The 19,692-nt window shown below is 36.7% G+C and overlaps 1 protein-coding gene across 6 annotated transcripts in view; it reads left to right on the top strand.

The window, feature by feature from the left end:
- Positions 1-19,692, top strand: part of PPP1R12A (protein phosphatase 1 regulatory subunit 12A) — a 110,528-nt gene that overhangs the window by 19,870 nt on the left and 70,966 nt on the right. For all 6 annotated transcript variants that reach the window (XM_067469116.1, XM_067469115.1, XM_067469114.1 and 3 more), the window contains exon 2: positions 10,362-10,492. In XM_067469116.1, the coding sequence (XP_067325217.1) occupies positions 10,362-10,492 (131 nt within the window). The remainder of the gene's footprint in view (positions 1-10,361; positions 10,493-19,692) is intronic.

Here is a 19,692-nt window from a genome sequence, read left to right as displayed (position 1 = left end):
TTTCAGCATACATCATACTAAACATCCCTGCTTCAGATAGGAATGCAATAGTTAATAAGTTGGCCTTTAGTTTATCCCTGCATTTTTATGTTTGCCTCTTTATTTCAATTTAGAGGACAGTTAGAGAGATGCTGAAAAATTGTTCTTGTAATCTGTTTTACTCTTGGCTACAAATAATTTGAAATCAAAACAATATTTTTAAAAGCATATATAAACACAATAATAGATTCTGAATGAGATACCTCCTTCCAATTGTGAAGTGGGCTGGAATATAATGATTGGATTGGCTTCATTTAGAGCAGTGGTTCTCAACTTGTGGGTCCCCAGATGTTTTGGCCTTCAACTCCCAGAAATTCTAACAACTGGTAAACTGGCTGGGATTTCTGGGAGTTGTAGGCCAAAACACCTGGGGACCCACAGGTTGAGAACCTCTGATTTAGAGCTTTTTAATACTTTGGGGCCTTGATGGCACAGCAGGTTAAATCACTAAGCAGCAAAACTTGCTGACCGGAAGGTCGGTGGTTTGAATCCACAGGGTGAGTTCCCATTGTTAGCCCCAGCTTTTGCCAACCTAACAGTTCAAAAACATGCAAATTTGAGTAAATCAGTAGGTACCGCTTCGGTGAGAAGATAATGGTGCTCTGTGCAGTCATGCTGGCCATGTGACTTAGGAGGCCTCTACAGACAACGCCATCTCTTCGGGTTAGAAATAGAAATTAGTCCTCAAGAGTCAGACTTAATGTCAAGGGGAAACCTTTATCCTGAATACTTTGGAATGGTTGAGTTGGACATATGACATATTAAGACATACATGGAAATGCTTAAGTTATATGGATTTTCCTTGTTTACAGCAGGTGTAACTTAAGAAACCACTGTGTTTTTCTGTGCTTGGTTAATTGTGTTGTCTGTCATAAAGCTATACTCTTTTCTGGTTTGAGCCCTACTTAGATACCAGAGAATCTATTGTTTGTTCTTGGCTTTTGCAATTATGTGGTGCAAGTTACATTTCTTTTTAAAATGTTTTGATAAATCAGAGTATTTACATTTTAGCTGTGCTAGGACATCAGCATTTTTCCATGTTAAAGGAAGACACTTCAATTAAATTATACACGTTATGGGTCCTGCTGTAAATAGCTCAACCAACTGATGCCATAGGTTTCATTATTACTACTACCTGTACCAGAACATTTCATGACGTGGCCATCTCTTACTGTTAAACACAGTGTGTGTTCCAGAGGGTAACCCTAAGGTCAAAGTAAGTAGATAGCCAGAGTGGTTGCTTCAGTAATTTTCATTGTATCTATACTCTTTGTCCATGTGATTGTTTTTGTGCAGTTTGTTTCAGGAAAAGTGACATTTCTGTATTACCTGTTTGGAAAGTATGGAATTATTTAGTGCTAGCAGAGAGTGCTTTATTTTATGTGCCAACAAATTGGCTAAAAAAAGAGAACTGGAGCATGAAATGTATCAGAACATGGTAGCTCTGTATCCAGTTGACACATACATCCAAGTAAGGTGAGATGGTAGCCAACAGAGTTTAGAATTTTCCATGCATTATCACTGTTGGAACACAAATTCAAGTTTAACAGAGTCTCTTTAAGGGTAGAAATGTAAAAAAAAGTGGGCAGGCAGACTGAAGAAATACTTTATTTATTGGTGGAGGTGGGAAGAATAGTCAAATCAGAAAGAGTGATTGTTTTGTGATAGCAGCAGTATATTTTAAAGCTGTTTAAGGATATGGAGAAATGGAGAACACCCAGTATATTCTTCTTTTTTATAATTCCTTTGAAGATAATAAGGGCTCTTAGGTTTAGCCTTTGCAACCTTTATTGATACAACAAGCAATGGTGGCTTCTGCATAAACAGACAGCTTCTTCCAGAAGGTCTTCCGGCTGGTGTCCCAGATGCTTAGAATTGTCTTTGTGTGATTCCTAGTCTTCTGTGCACATAGACCATGTTTAGAAGTCTAGCTCTATTTTTATGTATGTGTGTTTGGAGTTTGGTAGGGAGGCATTTGTTATCTTAAATGTTCATCTCGGTTTGGAATATGTGGCTTAATTGACTTTAGTTGTGTTGGAATTATATAACTGCACAGCCCTCTTGCATTGGATGTCAGAAACAGTGTGTCATTTATAGGAATCTTAGATACCAATGGGTTCTTATAGGTAACTTGCTAATTCTGAATAAGTACACTAAGCTTCATTCCTCCCTTTCCTTAACTGCATCCTTTCCACTGGATGTAGGGCTTTCTTTTCTGAGCCCTTTCCATACAGCCTGTCAGGCCAAATGTTAAGAGCTGTGATTACTTGAGGAAAATATATATGTTTAGTATCTTATTTCTATTATAATTCTGTATTGGATAAGCAATTGACAGATTGTTCCATTGACACTATAGCATTAGATGCTACACTTGTTTCCCTTTGAGATTGTATTAATGACAGTTCTGGAGTCATTATTGTATCCTTTCTAATAGTGGCCATGTTTCTTTTGAATATGTCTCATTTGAGATATTACTTTAAGCTAAATATGGAGGTAGGCAACTTGGAACTCTCACATAATTTGACCATTAGCATTGCAACTTGGAAGTTATAGTCGAAAGCAATTGGAAAGCTCTATTCCATTCTGTAGAAAATAATTCTAAATGTATGTAGGGGTGCTGAAACTGTGAAAACAGGTTGTATTGTAGATAGTAATTTTCTTTGGAATTTTTGTTTTTAGTATTCTACATATATTAGATCATCCCTACAACTAGTTCTTTATACAGCCTTGAGAATGATGGTTACATAATCTGAGTGCATGGTCTTAGAATGAAGATGCTTTTTCTTTGCATCTTACTGTGTATATGCACATGGAGAGATCAGTATCTGTGTACACATAGACCAATAACATTTATAATATGAAGTGTAACCAATACATGTATCTTAATGTCCATGTGTAAAGTTGCATAGTGGAGTCAGTGTGGCATAGTGGTTTGAGCATTGGACTAAACATTTTGAGAACAGGGCTTGAATCCCTGCTTGCCTGTGAAAACCCAATGGGTGACCTGGAGCAAGTCATACTCTCTTAACCTCAGAAAACCTTGTAAAAGATTCATGTTAGGGCCAACATAAGTTGGAAATGACTTGAAGTCACACAATAACAAAATTGTTTATGATACAGTTTTTGGAGAGAATCAAAGTTCTATATTTTGTCATGAAAACTAATATGAAAATATGGTATTTGATTACTAAACTGTGACAGTTATCCCCTATACAAAATTATTTGTGTTTTGCTTAGATTAGGATAGCCTCTTTTATTTTGTAATTAAATTATGTGTGTATTCTGTTCGGGATTTTTTTTAAATGTCCTCCAACTTCATTCTTTCTGAAATAGTACTGAAATGTTGAGGCATAGTTCTGATGTATCACCAAAAGAGAGTACAAAGTTGGAGAGTTACTAGTAAGAAGATACATTCAAGGTTAAATTTTAGGTTGGCATACTCTGTCAATAGAAAAAGGCCTAAATACTCTCTTCTGATCTTGGAAGCTAAGTAGTATCAGACTTAGTTAGTACTTGGATGTGAGAATGGTAGTGAATACCAAGAGCTGTAAGTTAAGTTTCAGAGTTTTCTTTGCCTAAGAAAATTATGAAATTATATGGGGTTGCCACAGGTTGATAGGCAATTTGAAGGCAAGAGATACACACAAGTTCAGTGCTGACAAATAATAATCAAGAATCAAGCTTGTGAATAAGCATGTTTTTCATGTTAAGCCAGATCAGATATAGTCTTCAGTCAGTTAAACAACTGTGCTTTTTTACTTTGTTAATAGGTTTGTTTCACCTCTCTCTCCATGGTTTTATGCATTAGCTTTGTTTTATTCACATGAAGAGTACTTTTTGATAGTTTCCTGTTCATGATGTGAACAAGGTAAGAAAGGCTAGTGCAAATAGATCAATTGAGCTGGTTTTGCATTGAAACAATGTTTAGCAAGAAATCTTTATGCATTGATGCAATAAAAAATATCAGGCTAAAAGGCAAAGTAATTTTAAACATTGACTCCTTTGGTACTATTAGCCTATAATTTACTTCCATTTGCCACCATTTATATCTAGTCTTTATGGCATTTTATTGACATAACTTCAGAGTAGTCATAATCTATGCTTTGGCTTTCTTGCTATGTGTAAAGTTAAACTAGATCTCTTCTGGGGGTACACTAATGAATCCCCCAGAATACTGCAATTTGCCCACCCCTGCCTTTTATGGACAATGTTTGGGGAGGGGTGTCTTGTATTGTCTTCTCTCACTGATAGAAAGTAGGCAGGGGTTAGAACAGTGATGGACAGTCACATGTGTTCCCTACATCCCCAAAATGTTTGTTCTTGGATTAGACTGGCTAATTATACTTTTAGATACTTCCAGGGCTAAGCTGTTTGGGCCATTTTTATTTCTACCAGAACCCATTCCTTCATAGACAGTTAGTAGCTGATCTTATATTCTGTATCTTTCTATATTCTTGTCTTAATTTTATCTGATAAATTTGTGCTCCTAGGCATTCAGTAAATAGGTTAGGCCTATTTTCCCTTTGCGCTTTGAGCCACTATCTGTTGTATAGCCAAGAATTATGTATGGGCGCGGAATGTGCTGCATCCTCTAAAACTGTGGTCCTCAACCTGTGGGTCTCCAGGTGTTTTGGCCTACAAATCCCAGAAATCCCAGGCAGTCTTCCAGCTGTTAGCATTTCTCTAAAACTGTTTGTTCTCTTTTATTCTGATAGAATGGAGGCCAGTTAGCTTCATTCTGTTTGTATTATTCTTTGGCTATCTTTATACAAAGTGATAAATATTGATAAATAAATATTGCTTTTCATTATTTAGTGTTTTGACTCTTTCCACACAGACACTTTGCAAAAACTGCAAAATAGGATTATTCCTATCTCTTGTTTGGCAGTATGGGCATGATATTATATTGATTAAATCTTTATCAAGATTGAAATGCAAAATAATAGCAGACACCATTGCACTAATCAACCAGAAGTTCCTAGAAGACATCGCAGCTCTGTTTCACCATTGCCTCACTACCAGCTACTTTCAGTGGGACAATGAATTCTACGAACAAAAAGATGGAGTAGCTCTGGGAAGCCCTCTCATAGCTATCTTTTACATGGAACACTTTGAAAAACAAGCCCTGAAAACAGCAACAAAAAAGCCCACTATATGGTTCAGATATGTGGATGACACTTTCACCATTTGGAGCCATGGAGAAGAAGAACTGAACAAGTTCCTGGACCATCTTAACAGCATCCACCCAAACATCCAATTCACCATAGAAAAAGAAAATGAAGGAAGACTGCCTTTTCTAGATGTCCTAGTCATCCGTAAACCAGATCAACAATTGGGTAACACCATTTACAGAAAACCCACACACGCAGATAGATATCTAAATAAAAACTCCAACCATCACCCAAGTCAAAAAAGAAGCACAATTAAAGCCTTGGCAGACAGTGCAAAAAGAATCTGCGAACCCCACCTCCTCCAAGATGAACTGAACCACCTCAACTGGGCTCTACAGGCCAATGGATATTCCACCTCAGACATCAGAAGAGCTGCAAGACCGCGAACAAGCCATGAGTGTAAAGACAAAGATCCACCCAGAGGAAAAGTGTTCTTGCCATACATCAAGGGAACCACTGACCGCATAGGGAAGCTGATGAGGAAACACAACATACAAACTATCTACAGACCCACCAAGAAAATCTAACAAATGCTACGTTCAGCAAAGGAGAAGAGGGAACCTCTCACCTCAGCAGGAGTCTACCGTATACCATGCAGCTGTGGACAAGTCTATATAGGGACCACCAAACACAGCGCCCAGACACACATCAAAGAACATGAAAGGCACTGCAGACTACTTCAGCCAAAGAAGTCAGCTATAGCACAGCACCTGATGAACCAACCTGGACACAGCATATTATTTGAGAACATAGAAATGCTGGACCACTCCAACAACCACCATGTCAGACTACACAGAGAAGCCATTGAAATCCATAAGCATGTGGACAATTTCAACAGAAAGGAGGAAACCATGAAAATGAACAAAATCTGGCTACCAGTATTAAAAAACTCTAAAATTACAACAGCAAAACAACAGAGAGGAAACAATCAGGGACATCTAATCACCTCTCAACAAAAGATTGCCCCAGGCACTACCAGGCCATCAAATGCTAATCAAGGTGTTCAGTTGAAACATTCACACCTAGCTCCAGCAGACAAGAGTCCTTTGTCCCACCCTGGTCATTCCACACACACACACACACACACAGACATATATATATATCCCTTTTTCCTAGTTCCAACAGACCTTACTACCTCTGAGGATGCTTGCCATAGATGCAGGCGAAACGTCAGGAGAGAATGTCTCTAGAACATGGCCATATAGCCCGAAAAAAACTACAACAACCCAGTGATTCGATCCATCAAAGCCTTCGACAATACAATGCAAAATAGACTTTACTAATTTTAGAGAATCATAGAAAACATAGTGTGAAAGTTTCTTCCTTCCTTGTAACATGGATCAGCTCAACTCCTGTCTGGTCCAGCATCCTGTTTCCAATTTTGTCCAAACTGGTGCTTTTGAGAAACCCACAAGTACAGTATTGAAAAACCAGATAGTTAGCTGTCACAAGTATATTTTGATAGATCTGTCTCCCCTATTAGACCATCTTTTTTGCAGAGAAGGAGCCAAAGGGAGACACTTTGTCTAAATAATAATAATAATAATCATCATCATCATCATCATCATCATCATCAGGTAAATGTGTAATAGAAGACATGACAAAATTACCACTGCTGTTGTTGTTGGGAGCTGGCATTTAGTTTTGAATATAAGAAGAACATCACTGCTTAACTAGCTGGAGACAAAAGATAAGGGGATAAGTTCCTGTTCTACTAATACACAAACACTCCGGGCTTATTGTGAGGCACTTGCTTGCTTTTAGCATACATATAGTTAATGCATTTGAGCATTTTGCATGGGAATCCCAGAGCCTTTTATGGTCAACTTACTTTGTGCTGCAGTGAACTGAAGGCACCCATCCAAAAGGGGAAAAATTCCAATTGTTTTTAACTGTGTAATACCCTTTCCTTGGCCTCCTGCAGTAGCTCAGTAGCTAGCATACTAATATTTAAAATGCAGCTCTATACATAGCTAGGAGGGGAAATTCCTCGGTAGCAGTTGACACTGAACATATTCAAAGAGCACAACACAACTTTAAGAGGTTATAAAATGGTATGACTATTAAGAATATATATTTTAAAAGTTGTTTTTACATTACTTTGTCAGTAATACTAAACTTGTTGGTCCTGTGCCTAAGGAGCCACTGATAGATAAAATAGTGTTTTTATGTACCTAGAGAATTGTATTTAACTTTGTAAAAATACTTCTTTACAATATCATTTAATTTTTTATACATTGCTTTAAGTGTCTTCTTAGTAGGTATAAATGAAACTTGCTAGTTATTTTCTGAATTGAAGAAAAAACCTTGCATAAGACCCTAACACAAACATTGAAAGTTGGGTGTTCTTTTTAAAGGAAAATTAGGATGGTCCTGGAGGTCAGGGAAGGGATTGGCCAGTTAAGAGATTTGAGTTAATTATAGTATCCTGGAAAGAAAGATGTTAAGGATATGTATAAACATGTGCATAGCTTAAAAAAACCAAAAATCTCACAATCCTTGTGCTATACAAGGGTAAGAAGGAAGAAAATACAGTAAGACCTCAATACCTGCAGATCACATATCCATGCCATCATTTATCTGCTGTTTACACAACAGCCTTGAACTTTGGAGTAGCAGGGGAAGCATGAAGAATTGCTACTTCCAGCTCCCTGAGGAGCCAGGACTGTTGTGTTCACATTCACTCAACAGCCTTGGGGTGGAGTGGGGTGGGGAAAGTGGGAAGAATCGTCACTACCATTGACTCCCTTCTTATACAACATCCTTTTCTGGAAAGGTGGTGATGGTGGTGGGAAGAAAACGCAGAATTGCTTTCGCCAACTACCTTTCGAAAGCTGAGGCTGTCTTGTGCATACTCGCACACAACAGCCTCAGTCTTTGTGGATGGGGCAGCAAAAGAAAGCCTCCACCACTGCTAACTCCCTCCCAAGTCAGAAGTTGAGACCATAGTTACAAGTGACATGTTTTTTTGCTCAGGTCAGAGTGTTACATCTGATTAGAATCAGAAGGCCACAGTTCTGCACATAGAATGTTTTGTTTTAGTAAAAGTAAGCTTTCAGGCTTGAAAAAGGACAAAACAGTGTGATCTCTCTGGGGCTGTGGGCCTTGAGTGAAGGAACTAGACTTGATAGCCTTATGTTTTCTAGCTGTTGTGGTAGTGTTGGAGGAATTCCAAAGCTTTCCTGCATGATTTTTTCCCCTGTGGATAAATAGATAAAACCAGCATTATATAATGCAAATCTAAATAATGAAACCCATCTGCTAGACACATGAATAGTAGAAAAAGTCTGATTGAAGAAGTGACATGAGGTTGGTTGGGTGTAGTTGATTTTCAGAGAATGCACCGTATTGATTTTCAGAAATGGCACAGTGATATTTTAAATCTAGGACACTGTAAACTTCTAAATAATGTGGTGATGATGCAAGTGAACCTATTCTTCAAGCATACGTGATTGAATGAATTTAAACTTTGAATTTCACCTTTAAGGAAAGTAAAACAGAGCACAGATATGTGCAATACCAGAGATATTAAATGTCTTTGTCATTTCTGGAAGCATATTCAGTAGGCCTGGGCGGTTTCGTTTCGTTAATTCGTAATTCGTTAATAATTCGTTAATTTTTCCAATTACAAAACGATAACGAACCATTCTGGAGCAATCATTAAAAAAAACGAATTTTTAAACACGTTTTGTAAATGCTTCGTATTTCGTTATTGTATTTGTTTCGTTATTGTTCTGAGGTCGTTTCGTTATTATTTCCGCATGTCTGGGCCAGTTTTATGGTTTAATTAGTGAAAAAAATTTATAATATCACACCAACAGTCAAGAACAGAGGGAGAGGGAAGCTTCAGAAGTTTTGGGAGGTTTTTTAGCGTATTTCGCGGTCGCGTCCGCCATTAACGAATCGATTCGTTATTGTTTCGGAAATCGATTCGTTAATTTTTTACCATTTACGAAATTTCGTAAATATCAAACTTTTTAAAAGGAAAATTTTGTAATTATTTTAAATATCGAAACAAAAAAAAACCCCAAATACAAATCGATTTTAGAAACAAATTTTTGCGTTGTTACCCAGGCCTAATATTCAGATTAACCTAGAGCCTTTTTCCTTCTGATATTCTCTACTTTGTATGTTCAGTTCCTCACAGATTATCTATATAAATAAAAATGTAATGTGGGATTAACAGAACTCAAAAACCACTGGACGAATTGACACCAAATTTGGACACAAGACACCTAACAACCCAATGTATGTTCTTCACTCAAAAAAATTGATTTTGTCATTTGGGAGTTGTAGTTGCTGGGATTTATAGTTCACTTACAATCAGAGAGCATTCTGAATCCTACCAATGATGGAATTGAACCAAACTTGGCACACAGAACCCCCATGACCAACAGAAAATACTGGAAGGGTTTGGTGGGCAATGTCCTTTGGTTTTGGAGTTGTAGTTCACCTACATCCAGAGATCACTGTGAACTCAAACAATGGTGGATCTGGATCAAATTTTACACGAATACTCAATATGCCCAAATGTGAACACTGGTGGAGTTTGGAGAAAATAGAATCTTGACATTTGGGAGTTGTAGTTGCCGGGATTTATAGTTCACCTACAATCATAGAGCATTCTGAACCCCACCAACGATAGAATTGGGCCAAACCTCCCACACAGAACCCCCATGTGGGCCACAGCAATGCGTGGCAGGGGACGGCTAGTCTAACAATAAAAAGTACTTAGGGTTATGTATGACAGATTCACCATGAAAGAATAATTATAGGAGATTCTAAAACAACAGCTATATATGTCTGAATATGTTATTCTTATTACTTTGAGTATATAATACAAAGCAGTGATATTCTGTATTCTACTCTATTCTTCAAAGGATGGTTGTGAGCTGGTTCAGAAGTTCATCAAATGACTGTATAGAAAAATATTATGAAGGGAGGGCCAAGTTTATTTTGACCTGAAAATGGCAATTCTTATTTAGATGTCTCACAAATAAAAGGGAATTAAATATGACTTAATTCATTATAAATAAATGGGAACAAGGACTTTTTATTTGGTAACAGAATAGTTCTTTTTGGTATATTATCATACAGTGACAATTGGCAATTTACCTGTAAAACTTTAACCTTTTTTTCTTCTGTTTGTAGGCTTGCATAGATGATAACATAGATATGGTGAAATTTCTGGTGGAAAATGGAGCCAGTATTAATCAACCTGATAATGAAGGCTGGATACCTCTACATGCGGCTTCTTCCTGTGGATATCTTGATATAGCAGAGTAAGGATTTCCTCCCTATATTTATGGTAACATTTATTAATGTTTGGCAGAAAATTTATGCTTTTATTTCTAATAGGGTGTTATTTAACTCCGAGTGCATCTCAGTTAATTGATTCCATTTTATGAGTGAAGTAAATGTGGGAATGCAGCTTTCTTCTTTCCAGATATCAAGAAAAATGTTGATTGATGCAGTTCTTATTTATAGCATGTAAGAGAGTCATCTATCTGGTGAACATGCACTATCAGAATAGGTTTTTGACCTTAATCTGAGGTCTGTACTTTATATTTCTTTGTCAGATAGCAAATACCGCTGTACTAGTCTTTTTGCAGATAAAATCAAATAGCAACTAGAAACACGTAACAAGTGCTCAGTGGGTCAGGTTTTTATTCTTATTCAGAGATAGAAATTTCAGGTGAAGTTTACAAATAAGATGGCTGTGTTTTCATGTGAGTTCTGTAAAATCTTTTAAGTTTCCTGTATTTTTAATTTTTTCTTGCTGCATTAGATGCCCTAGTTCAAAATAACTTCATTGACACCTTTTGCATTCCACACAGTAACTTAGGATATTGTTCATCTTTAAAAGGAAGTGATATTAGCTGTATTATTTTGACTCTGTAGTATGTGTCACAGCATTATTAGCGCCACCACTTCAACTAGGATTCCATTTTAGCAGCTGGAAATTTCAGTAATTTTTCCTGAACCCACTATTTCATAAGAACATGTATAATTTATTCTGAATACTGTTCAAATCTCTTAATCTCCCTGTCACAAAGATCAGTACTACAGTATTTTGACTACTGTCCTGTAGGACTGAAGCTTCAGTAATTATCAAAGCCATAAGCAATTAAGACATAGTGACAATTACAGAAGAAAAAAATGTGTGTTTCTGTATAAGAATTAGGTTTAATAATTCATGCATACTGCTTAGGAAATGTACTAACTCAAAGTTTGGCTTATTTTTTGGTCAGTCAAGACAGTAGAATATTTCAATAGCATATGTCACATTATATGTATTTTTATTTGTTGCTATAATTGTCTGAAAGTGTGTAATTAAGTCATTTATTTCGGCTGTCCTTTTTTTAAACTAGGGGATGATTAAAATTATTGCAGTTTTGAAAGATAATTTTTATTCATTTTATTATAGTTTTCCTTTTACTAAAGAAATTCTTTATAGAGGCATCCCATGTGCCTATAATAGAAGATTTTATTTCACAGATTCTCCTAAAATGTTTCTTTATAATAATTTTGTGCAAAGTGATATCACTTTTAGGTTTAAATGTACAGGACACTTGCAGTTGTGCAAGTCATAGCATCACTCTGTGTCACTGTCTAAGTGTCTAAAACATTTCATCCAGAGTTCATCTTATAAAAAATATCTTGAGTTGAAATAAATATAATTAAAGCAGCTCAGGAGCTCTACTTGGTTGCTGTTCCTCATACCTTATGTCATGTCACAAAGAGCTTAAATTTGTAAATCTCTTTATGTATATAAGCTACTGTTTAAGTACTTTAAAATATTGAAGGTTTATTGCATGATATACAAAATGCCGACCCAGCATGGTAGAAATATTTTTATTACCTTACTTAGGCTATGATTATTTAGGTTTTTGGGAAAATATCATTTTTGAAAGACCAGAGGATTTATATGTTTCCTTAGGGCATCAATTTTTCTTGCAGTTGTGTAATGCGAAGATTATGAAGTTGTAGCATAGCCCAACTGAATTCCAAAAGTCAGCATTAAAACCAGAAGTACAAATGATGACAACATACTGTTTTTTACAATCTACTACATTCAGTTCTGTCTTTCCTCTTAAATGACATGCATAGGATTTTGTTTCTTGCTGACAAGAATTAACTTCATTGACAGCAAGATTGCTGTGTACATTCCTGTACATTTATGAAGTAACTCCTGTCTTTGTCCTCCCACATCCTTCCCCAACTTTTATCTTATTTTAGCATGACTAAGTACTCTGTTTAGAGCCGTGTCAAGCTCTGATGTCAGTGGCTCACAGTGAGTGTATAGCGCAAGCAAATGGCATACAGTGCGGGCTGTAACTGAGTAGGTTTTAAATGCTGCCCTATGTGCTCCCTATATGTATATATTTACTTTCTCTTGTATCAGTAAATTATTTACATTTATTCATGTGGGAAAGTGAAAAAGTGTTGCCCTTCAAGACACAATTGCAGTAGATGAAAAGCATGGGCACATTGGCACTGGAGGTCTGTCCATTATCAGCAGTAACCCTGTAAGGAACCACTTCCTGCCTTCTTCTCTTGAAGACATTTTTAGATTTAAAAATTGCAGAAGTCATATTTCTGGTTTGCCTTTCTTTAGAATTAGATGGGAAAATGGAGAATAAGAATTCTGTAGTTTTACGTCCTCTTTCTAGATTCAGCATTTGGACTGTTAAGATTAGAAATTTCTCATCAATCTTTGGTGATCTAACTCTGTGGTTAGTTAGTTCCAAGGCAACATTTGTGAACTGGGTCTGTTCTATTCAGGAGTTGGTGTTCGTAATGTATGAGGAGTAGCCAATGCAACTTCATAATTCAATTAGGCAATAAAAATGGAAGAAAATACATTTTCTCATTAATCTAATTATTATGAAGCACTAGATGATTCTTTTGGGATGGTTTATGAACCAGATTCAGATGCACCTTTACTCATTTATAGTAGCAAAATATGCAAGTTATTTACCGGTATATAGCACAATGTAGGTTTGGCAAAGTAAAAAACAAGATACATAGGGTTCAGTTGTAGAGGTAAAATGTGTAACAGCAGGATGCTTCATATAAGCATCTGAAACTAGTCCTGAATTTATTGGTTGATCTGGTCTTTTTGGTCTGAATTTGAATCGGATGGAGAAAATGAAAATTGTTGCAAGATAAAATTTTGAATCTAGTATACCAGCGTTGATATTTTCTCAGATACACTTTAGTATGAAACAGACAAGATTGATATTATCACCGTTTTGGAGGTTGGATATTCTGATCTTTCAGGGGTGAAGGAAGGTACTGCCCAAGAGGCCCTGTACCCTTTTAGTGTGCTGGTAAAGGCATCACATTACTTCTGGCTGATCTTTTGTTAAAATTTCCCTAATTTTGGGGTGGAGATAAACCACTGTGTTTTGGGCCCGTTTTTGGAGGATTGGGTGGTTTAAGGAAAATGTGTGTGAGGTTGAGGAAAGTTCTGAGTAAGTCCATTGTTCTGTTATGGGATGTGAGCAGTGGTATACTGCTAGGAGGATATTTATTACTCTATATTTTTACTTTTACTCATTTCTTTCAATACCCTGCACAGCTAGTAATCACAGCCAGCTGACTAAGTAGGCACCAGAGATGGCAGAGGGAAGACTTCACCTCTCCTCTGGCATTCTGCTTTGTTCTAGTGTCCATGTGCTGAGGCAAAATCTTATGCTGCATTTCCAACATTTTGTCTTTGAATAACATATTGCATTATAAGTATTTATTTATTTACTTATTTGCAGCTTTTATATTCTGCCCTTCTCACCCCACAGGGGTCTCAGGGCGGATTACAGTGTACACATATATGGCAAACATTCAGTGCCAATTTTTGACATACAAACATATATAGACGTACACAGAGGCTATTTAACTTTTTCTGGCCGCTGGGGAGCTGTCGCTTTCATTGGCCATCTGCAACGCTGATGAAGCACTTCCGCATTCCCGTATGCTTCCCCGCTGGAATGCTTTGCTGGAGTCTTCTTTATAGCCTCATAAATCAGTTAATTTAGGTTCCCCACACTTTAAGGTGGTACCTTATTTTCCTACTTGACAGATGCAACTGTCTTTCAGGTTGCAAAGGTCGACAACAGGCTACACACAATTGGTTGGAAACCCACTCCAACCCGGGCTGGCTTCAAACTCATGACCTTTTGGTCAGAGTGATCTTAATGCAGCTGACACTTAGCCAGCTGCGCCACAATCCCGGTGCTAAGATTAAGTATTACAAATCAAAAAAAATGTTGAGATGATTTGATGTCCATTCTTTGAGAGGACAAGGCATCCAGGTATGCAAAAGATTGGAAAACGGCTTTCAGTGTGATGCTATTAACATAATAGTCATTAACATAATAGGAAACATTAAAAATGAACACAAACCTCTTTTTGCCAGACTGTGATCAATGCTCTGTTGATACCCCAATCCATTTTGATTTTCATATATTGTTCATATATCTATCTATCTATCTATCTATCTATATCTCCTTGAAGGAGCTGGGAGTGGTGATGGCCGACAGGGAGCTCTGGCGTGGGCTGGTCCATGAGGTCACGAAGAGTCGGAAACGAATGAACAACAACAACAACAACAACAACAACAACAATATATATATATATATATATATATATATATATCCCATTATTAGGGTTGAATTAGTTATTTTGATGGCACAAGAAATGTAGAGCATCTTGAGCTGTAAAGACCAGACTTTGGGGAATCTACAATACACAAGGTTATGTCAGAATTCTGTACAGATTTCTTTAGAAGTTTATCTTCCTTCTCTTGAGCAGATATCCTCACCCTATAAGGAGGAGTTCAATTTTTCTGGTGCTGACATACAAATGTCCACTGCCACCAATTGACTCCTATTTTCTAGGTGTGACTACAACCATTGGACCCGCTTCCCCCACAAAATTGACAACCATGTTTGGACTGAACCTAACTTGGTAAGTGTGCCACACTAAGAGTAGAAAGGACCAAATAAGGTACAAACCTTAGCTTTTAAGTTCAGGTTAAAAACTTGTCACACTGCAGTCTGGAGAAACAAGACATTGTCAGATAGTCACATCCATAATTTGTTGGGTGCTCTACAAACCAGGTAGACCTGTGCTTTCTGAGCTGTGTGCCTGAGGTACTTTGAGTGTAATAATTTCCTGTAAGAGAAAAATGGGTTGGTCCATGCTCACTATTAAGGCAGCAAAACAAGGCTACCTATAGCTGTGAGGTTTTGGCATTAATCCTGGGCAACTCTTAGGTATGCATACAAATAAACAGAGATCCATCCATGTACTTCATGCTGCAGTGTAGTTCTCATAGCACTGAAACAGAATCATGCTGTCAGGTTTCTAATTTGTTAGTGTGCCCTTGAATAAAACAAATCTGATTACTATTTTGTACTTCTGTCCTTAACATTCATTTCTTGGGATCTTTGAAACTTGGATATGTTTCCTTCATAACTCAAAGCACCTTCATTGTATTAAAGTAGGATTGATCTAAAGCAGTGGTTCTCAACCTGGGGTCCCCAGATGTTTTTGGCCTACAACTCCCAGAAATCCTAGCCAGTTTACCAGCTGTTAGGATTTCGGGGAGCTGAAGGCCAAAAACATCTGGGGACCCCAGGTTGAGAACCACTGATAAAGCTTAATGATATAATATTTTGGCTATGTCCACTTGCATAGTTTAATTTTTCAATTTAATGTTTCTGGCAATGAAATTTCTGACTTGTGAGTTCAGTTCTAGAGAGAATGCTTGTGCAGAGGATACTGATAGTTTGAGGTTGCTGGTGAAAGTTTCGTGGGCGATAATATTTATATTTTTATTTTCCAACTTCTCAAACCTGTTTCCACTGTATTAAAGTGCTGAGACATGTAAAATTATCTTATATCCATCCCTTCTTTGATATTGGATATTTGCAGGGCTTATGTGGTTTCCTTTACATATGTCCTTTTGAAAAGATACTTAGTGTAGAGCATGTTGGTAAGTAGGATGCAGCCTGAAATACAAAAATAAAAAAATAAACAAACCCGATTAATCCCTATACAAATATCTTGGGGAAGAGCTATCTGTTTCAGTAATAGCAAAAGCTTCTCACGTTTTTCAGCTATGGGAAACTGTTAAGTTGAATCTTAATTTCATAAGAAATGTTTTCTGGAATTATCTAGCTACATAATGCAGTCGGAAACTTCAGACTTATGGTTAAATGAATTTGAAATGTTATTAAGTTTGGATATTTATCTTCCAAGTAAATCTATATGTATGTAACATCTCAAATGCTTTTTGGCAGATGAAGAATGCAAGATGTAGTCGTTTAAAAGATAATGTTTTTCTTTTAGAGAGAGTGCTATTTTCAGGTGAAGTAGTGCAAAGAAAGTTTTTAATAATCATCAGGGCAGAAGCACATATTACTTGCTGCTTCAATTTAATGATTTTTCACTCTTAATTTAGAACACTTTATTTAAGATTTTTTTATGCGAAAACAAAGGAATTTTTTACCAAGTTATCTGATTTTTTATTCTAGTATCATTAAAAATTACATTTTTTCTGAATCATCTGATGTTTTGAATTGACTGGGAGGAGACAGAATAGTTTTTAATTGTCATGATTTGTGTGTGTGTGTGTGTGTGTGTGTGTATAATTTATTTATTTATTTGACTTATATACCGCTACTCCCAATTTGGCTCGGAGCGGTTTACAGCAGTACATTAAAACAATACAATTAACTTTGAAATACAGTAAAACAAGAACAGACATAGTCCCGAGTTATTCACCCATCGAAAGCTTGTCGGAAGAGAATGGTTTTACAGGCTCTCCAAAAAGCAAGTAGGTCTCGGATAGTTTGGGTTTCAACTGGCAAGGCATTCCATAAATAAGGGGCTACAATCGAGAAGGCTCTCTGGCTAGTAGAGGACAGACGATAAGTCCGGATGTTGGGGACTTCATGCAAATTTTGGTCTTCGGACCGAAGTAATCTTTGGGGTTGGTGTGTGTGTACACACACACACACACATTACATATAATTTAGTATATATTGTCCTACAGGTCTTGCCTAATTCTTTGATTTATTCAGCCTGTTGAACAGCTCATGCTGATTAAATTTCCCATCAGAGATTTTTTTTATAGTTGAAGGCTATTTGTTTCCTATGCCATCATGGTTTTTGTTGGAATTATAAGTGAGATGACTGACCCAGACCATCTTAAGCTGTAATCCACTTCAGGGATACAAGTCTCTCTAACCCACTATTGTCCACTGTGTCTGATGGTAATTTCTTCTCTAGAAATTCAGGTATGATTCTTTCCTGCCATAGTTGGGTAGCCTTAGTATTCTCTTGGGGTTTACCAACCATGTCCTAACTAGGCCTAAATTCTTACCTTATGAAATGAAATCAGATTTGGTGTGCTCATATGATATGGTCATTTGTGTTAGAAAAAAACAAGGATAATGGTTGAAACAGCAGTACACTTACTGAGCTTTAAGCAAATCTTTGTTTATGGCTGAAGGCATCCCTTAGACATTGCAGGTGATAATCTTTGCCAATGGATTAGATGCAGGGTCTAATCAGTACTTGAGGTTGTATAGAGATCTGGAGGTCACTTCCACAGGTTTATTTTGCAGCATTGTATTGCTTAAGTGTCCCTGTGTTTTGAAGGCTTTCTTAGAAATGTGTTGTTGAATGCTTTCATGGCCGAATCATTGGGTTGCTGTAATTTTTGGGGCTGTATGGCCATGTTCCAGAAGCATTCTCTCCTATGTATCGCCTGCATCTGTGGCAGGCATCCTCATGTTGTGAGGTCATCACAACCTCTGAGGATGCCTGCTATAGATGCAGGCAAAACGTCAGGAGAGAATGCTTCTGGAACATGGTCATACAGTTCAAAAAACTTACAGCAACCTACTTTTTAGAAATGTTTGCAAATCTCTTTGCCTGATTTATGTCACTTGGGTCCATCTATTTTCTTGTTGAAATTGATAATCTGCATCCGTCTTTTCCCAGTTCTGAAGTTGCTGCCAAATTCCAGATGGCTATGAAATTACTTGAAAAGGACATTCTTTGGTGCTCTTGTTGCCCGAAGAAAGTATTGCCATTCCTTCTTGGTTCTGACATATCATGCATACTTGAAGTTAGAACTGGATTATGACATATCTATTATAGACATTTCAAATATGAATAGCAAATTTTAGTCTTTCTGTCACAGCATTCCAGCAGAAGCCCCTTACAATTTCTGAATGTCATAAAAAACATTAAATTTTGTTGACTTAAGTTAACAAGATATGAATATATTAGAACAAGTTTCCCATTTGGAAAACTGAAGAACAGCCTTTGTACTTTCATCAAGCTCAGAGAATCCCAGTATTTGTAAAAGGTACCCCTCCTCCCCCAGAACATTGATATAAAACTTAATGAGGTGGATCCCTGTGGTCCAATTGCATACTTAGAAACATTTGAAAAGGGGGAAAGGGAAAGGAATATAGAATCAAAAGGAAGGGAGTGTTAAGGTCATGGAGATGGTCATAATGGCTGACAAGAACCCTGAAGTATTCCTGCTAAGAGGTAGCGCAACATTTTGTTGCTTTTCCAGTTTATACTTCCTAAATAAGCCTGCAGATAATCTTTTACAGTTAACAGTTCTTGGTGTAAAAATGAAAACATTTGTTTGCCGTTAAAATTAGTATATAACCCAGAAACACAAACCCAAGTTTTGCTGCACAAAGCCAACTTGCACTGTAGAAAGTATATGAGTTTTGAAATTCCCAGGATCTATTAGGAGGCATAGAGGGATAAATAGAGACTGGCTTCTAGATCATTTCAGTAATTTAGCACAATTTTAGAAACAAAAGGTTTCTAGGTTTTCTTGACCTATGTTAATAAAGATAAGGGAAGTACTGGCTAAAGAATTTATTTTTTGAAACTGTTTGATAAAGGTTCTTTTTCTGCAAAATGTAAGAAATATGGTGCATATACATTGAAATACTTCAGGCACTTTTTGTGCAAAACTGTCTTGCCAATCATATGAAAAACAGTTAGAAATTCATTTGAATCATTCAGTACAATGCAAAACAATACAATGGTGTTCATAATACCCTGCAAAAAATGTTTCATGTAGTTCTTTTTTATATTGACAACATCTCACTTTTAAAAAAATGATAACCATGAATTGGTTTTTAAATATTTTAACCATGAGCTATACATTTTGAGTATCAAATTGAAATTACATTCTATGTCATGTCCCTTTAAAGTGAGGAATTTAATAATTAAATTATCAGTAAACATTAGTACCCCAGGCAAATTTTAATTAAGGTTTAAAAAGAAACAAATACATTTAAGAATGGCATTTGGTCCAATATAGTAAATTACATGAGAGCAAAATCGATCTAGAAAGAAAATTAGTGATATTACATATTTTAGATACACAATACCTTGTTTAGGAAATGAGGTTTATGTGGGTGGCAAGAAGTGTGAT

Source organism: Anolis sagrei, chromosome 5 (genome assembly GCF_037176765.1).
Source record: "Anolis sagrei isolate rAnoSag1 chromosome 5, rAnoSag1.mat, whole genome shotgun sequence".
NCBI lineage: Eukaryota > Metazoa > Chordata > Lepidosauria > Squamata > Dactyloidae > Anolis > Anolis sagrei.
This window is presented reverse-complemented; position numbering and strand designations above follow the sequence as displayed.